General features: G+C 43.3%; 1 protein-coding gene across 3 annotated transcripts; it reads right to left on the bottom strand.

Moving 5' to 3' along the window:
- Positions 1-47: 47 nt before the first annotated feature.
- On the bottom strand, positions 48-8,144 carry abcb9 (ATP-binding cassette, sub-family B (MDR/TAP), member 9). 3 transcript variants are annotated; one of them, XM_011615328.2, is made up of 13 exons: positions 6,535-8,144; positions 6,263-6,339; positions 5,477-6,144; positions 4,986-5,100; positions 4,473-4,603; positions 4,188-4,393; positions 3,856-4,053; positions 3,642-3,770; positions 3,361-3,549; positions 3,102-3,275; positions 2,654-2,813; positions 2,431-2,567; positions 48-2,362 (listed from the first exon to the last, which is right to left on the bottom strand). In XM_011615328.2, the coding sequence occupies exons 3-13, from the start codon at positions 6,111-6,113 to the stop codon at positions 2,048-2,050; spliced, it is 2,391 nt and encodes a 796-aa protein (XP_011613630.2). In that variant the 5' UTR covers positions 6,114-6,144; positions 6,263-6,339; positions 6,535-8,144; the 3' UTR covers positions 48-2,047. The 3 variants fall into 3 exon arrangements, with proteins under 3 accessions (XP_011613630.2, XP_029685178.1, XP_029685179.1); XM_029829318.1 differs by having other exon boundaries at positions 6,232-8,144; XM_029829319.1 differs by lacking the exon at positions 6,263-6,339.
- Positions 8,145-10,696: the final 2,552 nt, after the last annotated feature.

Below are 10,696 nucleotides of genomic sequence, written 5' to 3'. Positions count from 1 at the left end.
GCACTTTAAAGACTTTTGTAAAATGCAAGAAAAACCTTGAAAGCAGGCGGAGGGAAATTAAAAAGTAGAAGGTTTTGATACGTCGGAGGCAAGAATGTTAGTAGGACACATTAGGAGGGTTTTGAGTCACTTATTTATAAGTTATTTATTTATAAATAAATAAGTAATAAATAAATACATTTCGATAATATAGCTAGAAAAGACGTATTACTGACTTTTGCCAGTTGTGTTAGAACCAGACAAAACTGCATTCAAAAAATGTGAATAAATCAAAATTATCAGAGGTATGTAGGCATATTTGTCAAAACATTGCTGCGGGATAATGGAGCAGCATTATGCTGGCACAATTTTTAACATTCTAAACACAATTTTAAAAATCATATATGAACTAGATATATTAGCAAATACATAATAAGCATAATTAGAGACAATTTTATATAATACAGTGATAAAATAGCTTCTTTATATAAGATTAAAAAACAACTGGAATAAGACTCCTAATGAGGAAACAATCATTACTTGTATTGAATATTAGCTGTTGGGCAGAACATGGTTTAATCTGCAATGGCCATTTTTTGTAATGTTGCTGCACAGCAAGAACATTTCTGTAGTTCTATACAAGAAAACCTACTTTGGGGTTTAGACTGGTTTAATTCCCTTCTGCTTCCTTTTTGTTTTCAAAGCCAGTATTAGATGTCTAAATACATTATATGTCTATAAAACTGCTCTCTATATAAAGATATTGGAAAGATCTTGTCACACATTAATTTACTACACGAGGACCTGCAGGAGGTGCACCTGGCCAATTCTTAGTATAGAAAAAAGAGTTTAAAATGAAAGTTCAGGTTTGTGCACACATTTAAAAATGGAAAAAAAAAATCACTTTTTAATTTGAGCTTTTGTTCTACAAGTGCTTCATCAGAGAACCATAGTAATAGCAGTATTATAGTGTTGCTATAATCAATATACAGTGTAAAATAAATTATTTTTTTGTTTAGCATAGATCATTTAAACCAGTAAGGTCAAGCAAGTTCATTTGATGATGCTTGTGCAGGTGTACGAGGTGTCACGAGTTGTAGAACAAAGACTCCGTAGAAAATAATGAAGATGTGCGAGTCAGCAACCTTCAAAATGCTAGTTTATCATGCTAACCTTGTGATGATGAAGTGAGTAGATGGAAAAGTACTGAGAGAAAGGCATAGTTGCTAAGCATTATAAAAGGGACATGTTTGTTACATTGGGCAGAGATCTCTCTGCATGCTGTTGTTGCATGTGTTCTGACTGACTTATTAAACTCTTAAAAGCAACATTCTGACTTTGTGTTCACTGAAGAAAATCCTCGACAACAGTCAATATGTAGATCCAGTACATAAACAGACAGTGGTTTTTTAACACCTACTGTATAAGTGACTGCATAGTCATCACAGTCCATGCTTCAGTCAGAAATGCTGCAACACACAGCTGCAGAAAAATGCCTGGTTAAAACAACATGTTGCATAAAAGATTTATGCATCTGCTGGAGCTTCAACTGACAAAAAGACATGTAGATCCTCTTTGGAGTGCTGACTTATGTAACTCTAGATGCTATGAACGAGCAGCCTTGAACAGAAACACACATTTACCGTAATATATTTTGGACACATTCACGAGGACTCTTGTTGGATTTTACAGCAAAATAAAGCTATGTGATTACTGACTGATCCCTTGAGGGCTCGAGCGCAGACGAGTGAGCAGCAGCCTGCATGTGGCTGACTGGAATCCGACAATCTGACCTTTGAAATGGGCGGCCTGCTGAGATTGCCTCTGATCTTTTGTGTTTAGCCATTTTGTGAAAGTCTGCAACATTTTAAAGCTGAAGATTCCATAATGGAAGAACCCCTCTCAGGACACTGCACCGAGTCCTTTTAAAAGCAATGATAAATAACTTAATTCCACTGAAGACAGATGAGGCTGACACCCCAAAACAAACTCAGTTGAGGTCAGAGAGGCTTCCCTAAGAAAGGAAGCATAACAAGAGTCTGGTCTCACCTCCACACCACAGTCCTGTCTAGTAGTGCTTGTCTGACTCACTGGCAGTGCTGTTGCAGCTGCTCAGTCGTCTCTGCCGTCTTACACCGTCACACCTCTCGCTGATTTCGGATCTATTATTAAGCGTCTCCCCTGTCTCGATGCTGAGAAGCTGCCTCTGCACCAGCTTGCTGTACAGCCCGCCACTGGCCATCAGTTCCCTGTGGGTGCCCTGCTCGGCCACGCAGCCTCGGTCGATCACAACGATGTTGTCTGCCTTCTCCACCGTGCTGAGCCGATGGGCGATCACCAGGATGGTGCGCTCCTGCATGATGTTGTTCAGAGCCTGTTGAACCTGTAGAGCAATGCCACGCTCGTCAAACACCTGCCTGCCAATTGCTTTTGAGCAGGATTTTCACTCACAATGTGTTCACTCTCTGCGTCTAAGGCGCTGGTTGCCTCATCCAGGATGAGAACTTTAGGGTTCCGGACGAGTGCTCTGGCGATGGCCACTCGTTGTTTCTGGCCACCTGATAAGTGGGTTCCTTTCTCTCCAACACCTGAGGAAGAGAAGTTAAAACCTGTGCGACAGCAGGAGGTGAAAGACTGGGCAGCAAGGTTTATAAAGAGTCCCTCTGCAAATTACTTGTTTGGTAGCCTTTGGGCAGTTCGGAGATAAAATCGTGAGCGTTGGCCTCAACAGCAGCCTCCATCACGGCCACCACGGGGGTGTCACTCAGGCCATATGTGATGTTCTCCTCCACAGTGCGAGCAAACAGCACAGGCTCCTGGCTGACCAGGGACACCTGCACATTTAAAAATAACAATGAAGGCAAAAACAAAGCTGGATTAAGATTATTTACAGTGGTAACAGATGTGCTGTGAGCTGCCCTTATCATGACAGTCCATACATGTCCCGATGCAGGGGACAACATGATGTCTATCTAGAAATTTTACTTAACCAGGTTAAAAAACCCTCATTGGGATTAAGAATCTCTTTTACAAGAGCGACCTGGATATACAGAAACCGTGAGTCGTTTGGCTTCAGTCTGTTTCAGCTGTTAGGGACCTTTGTCCTGTGGACACAGGCTGACCTTGGAGTGCAGGTAGTCGTGTCTCAGGGTGTGCACAGGCTTTCCATCCAGCAGAACCAGCCCTTGCTGTGGCTGGTAGAAGTTTTCCAGCAGACTCACGCAGGAGCTCTTCCCCCCACCTGAAGGTCCCACCAGAGCAGTGACCTTGCCGGGCCGCAGAGTGAAAGAGACTCCCTGCAAAACCAGTAGGGCAGGTAAATCCCTTCACAAACATTTAAAGTACAAAGCTCAGATAGCTTAAAGGTTCTGCAGCAGCAACCTGAAGAATATGGGTCTCAGGACGAGTGGGGTAGGCAAACGTCACGTCTTTGAATTCAACCAGCCCGGTGCATGTGTCAGGAGCCTCTGTACCCTCGGCTGATTGTTTGGGTTCTCTGTCCAGATACTCAAAAACCTTCTCAGCAGCTCCAACACCCTGCATCAGACCCGTGTAAACGGATGCAATATTCTAGAAGACACAGCACACGTGAGGACGTTAGTGGCAACCTAATCCCTCCTGTTCATTCAGTACATTTAGACAAAGAATCACAACTTGAATACCTCCAGACATTCAGCCAGTTCAAGTACATAAATGAAAAAAGCTATCAATTCCCCACTGGTCATCTGATTGGAGATAACAAGATGGCCACCGTAGTAGATGACAGCCACTTCCAAACCCAGTTGTGAGAGCTGGAAACACACCAAATCTATGTTGAAGATGTAGACGGGAACAAACAGGAAAGGACTGACACTTTCTGTCACGGCGGACACTTACATAACTGGACCACATGTAGCAGGCGTAGGCCAGCGCTTGCTTTTTGTTCAGCTGAAACATTAGCAAAAGCTTGGAGTAGTAGGACTCTGCCTCGCCGCACTCATTGGCAAAGCTCCGCACTGTCCTCATGGAGGAAATGGTCTCTTCTGCCACTTTGTTGGCCTCTGCCAGGGTCGTCTGAACTTCTTTGGTCAATTTCTGGGGTAAAGAGAAGAATGGATATAAAAGGTTATTTCTTGGTGGTATAAATCAATAAAAATCAGACAGCACAGAGGTAAACTTCTTTCTAGCATTAAGAGTGCTGGGTTTTGGTGTACGGACTCTCTGCTCACCTTGTAATAATCACCATAGATCTTTGAGATGAAGGCGATGAAGGGGAATCCTATGACCGTCACCAGAGTGAGCTTCCAGGACATCGCACACATGAAGAAGAAGTGTCCGGTAGCCTTGATGCTGCTTCGCAGGAAGATGTTGACGTTCTGTGAGATGAGGTCGCTCACCTGGGTGGTGTCAGCGGTGAGGCGTGAGAGAATGTCACCTGTGGGTGATACAGGTGTGGATGGCTGTATAACAGCTGGCTCATGTCAAGGCAGAGAGATGTGAAGACTCTATCTCACCTGTGTGGTTCTCATCAAAGAAGCCAATTTCCTGCCTCATCAGGACTCTGTAGAGGTGGTTTCTGAGTCGGAGGTTTAACCTGGCAAATGTGAGCGTGAAGACACCTCCTCTCACTCCCATCGCCAAAGAGCTGCAGAAACGACCAGCATGCAAATAAGGACATTGGATGGATTTACGACTTAGCTGATGTCCTGGTCTAACCCCATTTAATGACTGCATAAAAATGTTCCCACAGTGTTTGTTGGTTTTCTGATGAAACTCTAAAAGGTTTTGGAAATTACTCCTGTAACAATGACAACGGTAGGTGACAAAAATCAGCATCGGTGATCTGGAGTTAGTGACTATAGAATCAGGAAGACGCTTTTCTTTTGCAGTTCAAGTTTCTGTTTTTTTTTTTACACTTCCCTGACTTTACATCAGTTATGTGCACAACTGATGATTATTTTCTCAGTAAATAAAGACCAAACAGGTTTAGTGGCTCAGCCTGCCATGGCCGTCTGCTGCTTACTCACCTGGCGATGGCCAGCACTGACAGCATGAGTACAGGCTGTGCCAGGTGCTCCATGCTCTGCGTGGCCACGATGCTCTCGATTGATTTCCCGTAGTAGAAAGGTATGAAGACCTCACCTGCAGGACAGAGACATGTTTGGCCTTCTTTAATGATGCATTCTTGTTCTTATTCACAGCTCTGGGGCAGTTGTGACCAATGTATGACTGATAAACACTATCTGGACAATTCACACTATCTGGACAATTCACACAATTTTTGTATATTTATTGTTCTTTGCATTCATCCTTGTATATTATTTCTGACGACTATCAGGACACAGGTCAGCTCTGACAATGTCTGCGAGTTACATAACAAACAGTCGGGACCTATGGACTCAGTAGCTATAACAAAGATCCTGTGATGACAAATTCTATGAGTGCTGCAAGCATTTGTAAAAGGGACTGTGTGATTTATGAGACTAGTTTATTGTTACTGTGTCGAGGTCACACTTACAGACTGCAGAAATGAGGAGGAAGAGCACAGCCACGGACAACAGCCCACCGTCCTTCTTGCAGTAGGCCAGCAGGCGCCCCAGAGTCGCCCCAGAGTTGGGCTGCTTCTCCTGACCTCTCTCCTCACTTGATTTCTCCCCCTCCGATCCAGTATTTACCAGCGTCTCGGTGTCCTCAGAGCCATCGCCATCTAGGTAGTTAGGACATCTCCTTGGTTTGGACACCTTTCCCAGCAAGTTCCAAGGCAGCAGGATGCCAAGACTAGATGCACAGGTCCAACACAGGAGGCTCAGCGCCCATGGCTGCTGGGTCAACGACCCCACCTCAGTCAGTAGTAGCAGCTTGGCTAAGGTGAAGGTGATGATGATCAGACACACCAAAACAACAGCAGCAGTGACTTTATTGACCCTCCGAGGGCCATCTTCCCTGTTCCATAAAACCCCGATACAGGCTCCCAGCAGGAGGGCAGATCTCAGCAACACAGTGCCCCAGAGATCCAGTAGGGAACAGAGTATGTTAAAGTTCAGCATGTCCTCCTTTATTATGCTGAAATGTGATCCATGTATGTACAAGATGGTGGTAACAGTCACATCCAGAAGGACGTACGCCAAAGTGCTGCCCGCAGGTCCGAAGGCCATGATGAGTTAAAACACACACCTGGAAACACACCTTTAAAAATCCACAGCTAGACGTTAAATGTGGTGAAAACCCAATATTATATTCTAACCTAATATTATCCTGGAATTCATACTTTACCTCAGAACAAAACATTACACATTACACTTACTGTTGATACGAAGGGCTGGATCTAATTAAGCGTATCTGTCTGTTTTCCTCTGGCTGGCTGGCTCCGTCAGTCTGTGTCTAACCATGGAAACAACCTCAACTTTACAGCTAACCAAGCTAGCAATTAGCAGGTGGCAACCGGTATCAAAGGTGGTTTATTGTGGGAAGATTCTCACTTCGTGACTTTTTGAGAAACACCCTTTTCTCTGATTAGGGTGAGAGTTACCGGTACTTGAGCTTATGGCAAAATAGTTTTGCATTGAAGATACTTACCACCACTAGTGCTACAAAGATCAAACTGGCAGCCGGAGTAGATCTGGGTTAATGTACGTCTCCACCAATCAGCATGTATTAGAATCTCCTTTTTCCATCCTCGGTAGAACTTTCTGAATGTCGTTTCGACTACAATATATAAATCTATATAAAGAAAATATATGTTTGGTTTTTTTTTTTAAAAATCTGGCCGAATTTCCATGTGTTTAGAAACAGAAGACATGCTGTGCATCATGTTGGCTCCACTGTTGCCACAGGTGTGGCTCCGCCCATCAAGGTTCAGGGAGTGTTCAAGAGCGCAACCATGGCTGCATTTTTCTCTTACTGTAAACCCGTAACAACATACATATCTGCGCAATGTTAATAAAAACTGATTTGGAAATCTGTGACTAAAGTATGCCATAAAACTGTCTAAGTCAAAGTATTGGAGATTACAGCATATTTGTATTACCTGTTTCACATAAACTTCTTTCGCGAGTTACAGGTTATGCATTAACTTTCTTCAGAAATCATTTAGTATTAGATGTGGACATGCGTTTATTCTCTGTTAATGTCGGTTTAAGAGGTTTAAAGCAGCACTTAGTATTTCTGATTTGCAGAAATTTACGGAATAAGTTGCTGCACCGCGGGTCTTTTATTTATAAGGATCAGTATCCACGATTTCCAGCCCCCCATATTAAAGGAACAGTTACCACAGATGTTCCTTTGCTGATATAAACAACCATTCATGATCCATCTCACTGACATGTCAACATATTACAATAATGGATCATATGAATCATGAAGTTCTTATTTGTACTGTGAAGTTGACCTTTAGTCTCAGTTAGTGTCCTAAAGGAGCTTCTGAGTTCTCTGTGACCATATCTTGTTTTCCATTCTTCCCAGAGATAAAGCAATGCTTGAGCAACAAACAGGCTAGATGATTCTGTTGGGTCCAAGCTTAGCATCTTCTGTTTGGGATAGTCAAAGACTGTCTGTCACTTCTGTGTTGCTGTCACTTCTGATTTCTCTGACTACCTCACTGGCAGACCACAGTATATCGGACTGAAGGACATCACGTCTGACACGGTGGTCAGCAGCACTGAAGCCCCTTAAGAAACAATGCTGGCCCCTCTTCTCTTCACCCTGTACAACTCAGATTTCTGTTACAACTCTGAGCTGTGTCACATTCAGAAGTACGCCAACGACACAGCCATCGTTGGGTGCATCCAGGACGACAGAGAGGAGTATCGGAGACTGGTCAGGGATTTTGCTGCATGGTGCCACACTAACCACCTACAGCTCAACACCTCTAAAACCAAGGAACTGGTCGGACTTTGGGAGGTCCCAAAGTGGTGACAGTGGCAGAGATGAGGACACTCGACAAACTGCTGGATATTATGGACAAAGCCAGCCTCCCTCTGCACAGTCATCAGCAACCAGAGGGGCCTGTTCAGCGAAAGGCTGCTCCTTTCCAAGTGTCGGACCAACAGGCTCAAGAACTATTTTGTTCACCATGCCAACGTACTCTACAAATCCTCATCTGGGGGAGGACGTAGAGTACACTACACAGAAATGGACACTTGTACTTTATCTTTATAGTTTTTATATTATTTAATTCATATGTTGATATTCTTTTATTTTATGCTTCTTCTTTTTCTGCTCTTTTGTTCTTATAATTTGCTGCTGGTATTACAAATTTCCCTGAAGGAGTCATCCCAAGGGATCAACAATGTCTAGTCTAAGTCTGATCAGTAAACTTCATTTCTTCATTTTATTTTTCATTTCTGAGTCTCCTGGGTGTGTCAGTTCCAGTCGGCATAATTTCCACAACGCATCTTATAAATTCATTTCATGACAATTTAAAAGAAAATAAGTTAGTTGTTTTTATAATGCATTCTAGTGAGACAGCACCAACTGCTGTGTGATGTCATGACTCCGGTCACCTTCAGCAGTACTTTGATGGCGAGGCTACAGGTGACGAGTGACATCGTGCAGTATTTGTTCCAGTAGTCAGTTCCACGACATCCTGCTGAGCTGCTCAGTGAACGTCAGGCTTGTCTAGGTGATACGATAATTCAGTCTTTATTTCGCTGGCATCACTTTGTGCAGTGCTCAACACAGTCTCATCAGGAAAGGACAAAAATAAATTGTCTTTAAGTTTTTTGGGGCAGGGTGAGTCTTCTGCATAAAACAGAGGATCTGTGATTTTAAAGCTCAATGGGGTGATGTTGTGAGTCTTTCGTTTTGAGTTCTTCTTCTTCTCTTGTTTATAGGCTGCATTCATGTTGGCTAACACCTGGAATTGAAGAACAGGCACATAAACCCAAAGTACTACAATACCAAAGGTTAAATCAATTGAGCCAAAACATCCTGAAAGCTGCTGATGGATGGTGGTCGGCTGATAAAACCTTCTGCAGTCAAAAAACTGTATTCTTAAAAAAATCTGTATTAAGTTATAGTAGATTTTAGGATCAGGTTGTAAAGTCTAGTGCTGTAAACAGAGATTACCAGCTGCTTCAGAGAGTCCTGCTGCTTCTCAATGACGGACATATAGGTGGACGCCTGCTCCTTCGTGGAAAACATATCCTGGTCATCATAACTCAGCAGATTCGAGGATGTCTACCGAAAAATACAAAGACCAATAATCCAAAAGAAGGAGAGGTATTTTTATGATATAGAAATAGTCTATACCTCATTTGGTAAATTAGCTTTTCTGTTTAACATGAGTGAATACGGGCTGAACTTGGTCGTGGGGTTGACGGTTGTCCTGAACAGAAAGAGGATGGGGTCCAGAAAGTCATCCCAGTCGGCCTGTTTCTCTGCCACCATCTGTACCACAGCTTCCTTCATCAACGGTCCGGTACAGTCGTGCAGAGGGTTGAGTTGAGGTTGTTCCAGAGGAGAAACCTTTTGAAGCATGTTCCACTTGTCACGTAGCAGCCTCGTTACCTGCAGATCACAGCAGATATCAACCACAGCTCAACCATCTGTGCTAACTGTTTTACTCCACAGCTCACCTCCTCACAGAAGTCCACATTCTGGGCACAAACTATTGTTTTGGGAGCACCAAACCTGGTCAAGCAAGAGCTCAATTTTAGGTTGAAAGAGGTTTCTCAGAATTAACTGGTCCAAAACAAAAATTATTAGGTAAAATTCTGAACATGAATTAAAGCACCACAGCAAGTGTCAAATGGAGAAATATTCCTGTTTTGCCAACACTAAGGTTCAACATCAAAGGAGGTGGATTACATTTTGAGATTATTTTCACCAGACAGGGAACGTATAATAAAGATGGATCACATATTTTATCTGCTAACACGACTGGCGTCCAGAGCTGTCATCTGCTCAGTGTAACGTGTGTCTAAAAAAAGCTAACCGAGATGGAAAACGTTTTAAAGTATTTTCCCGGCCCAGACATGTCCCCCCGTACCACCAGCCGTCTGAATTCAGAGCTGAATGGTTGTAGCCGGGAGGATTACATCTTTATTATACATTGCCTGTCTGATGAAATGAAACTCAAGCTATGTCTTAGAAGTCAGAATGAATGTAACTGATCTTTTCTGTGGATTATTTAGGTTTGTTCACCTGTAAACACATTTGGAAACACATCTGGCAACTGAGAGAGCATCTGTCCTCTGTACTGGAAAAGCTTCAGGCCATTTACTGTAGTAATCGATAAGAACCGTAGCGCTAGTGTTGCCCTGCTGGCTCTCAGGAAACGGCCCTGTTGTAACAAAGACAAAAACTGTTTTGACAGCCTGCAAAAATATTACACAGGAAAAAAAAAGGTTACCTATAAAGTCAATCCCAACTATGTCCCAAGGTGCTTCCACTTTTAAAGGCCGAACAGTCCTGGCCAGGTTTTTATTCCTCTCTGCATGCTGACAGGTCTCACACACTTTGATCTGAAACAACAAACAGCTCTACTCAACACCAGGCCCAGTCATTTGGTCCAGGGAGCACAACCTTACCCAATCCACCACATCCCGGATGATCCCCAGCCAGTAGTATTTCCTCTGGATCCTGTGGACAGTCTTCTTCTGTCCCAAGTGATGACCGATGTCATTGAAGTGGCAGTCGAGAAAGATTTGCCTCTTTCTCTCAGCCTCTATCACAACCTCCCTCTTCTCCTCCTTCTTGGCTCCCACATAGTAAAGTTTGCCCTCTTCGTGATGATATT

The sequence above is a fragment of the Takifugu rubripes genome, chromosome 21, assembly GCF_901000725.2.
Source record: "Takifugu rubripes chromosome 21, fTakRub1.2, whole genome shotgun sequence".
Classification (NCBI taxonomy): domain Eukaryota; kingdom Metazoa; phylum Chordata; class Actinopteri; order Tetraodontiformes; family Tetraodontidae; genus Takifugu; species Takifugu rubripes.
This window is presented reverse-complemented; position numbering and strand designations above follow the sequence as displayed.

Excerpts from the sequence above, each read along its gene's own strand:
- abcb9 (XM_029829318.1), bottom strand. The coding sequence starts at position 6,113 with ATGGCCTTCGGACCTGCGGGCAGCACTTTGGCGTACGTCCTTCTGGAT. Across the intron at positions 4,604-4,985 it reads TCAGTGCTGGCCATCGCCAG|CTCTTTGGCGATGGGAGTGA; the intron begins GTGAGTAAGCAG and ends TCGTTTCTGCAG. Across the intron at positions 2,568-2,653 it reads GCCCAAAGGCTACCAAACAA|GTGTTGGAGAGAAAGGAACC; the intron begins GTAATTTGCAGA and ends TCTCTTCCTCAG.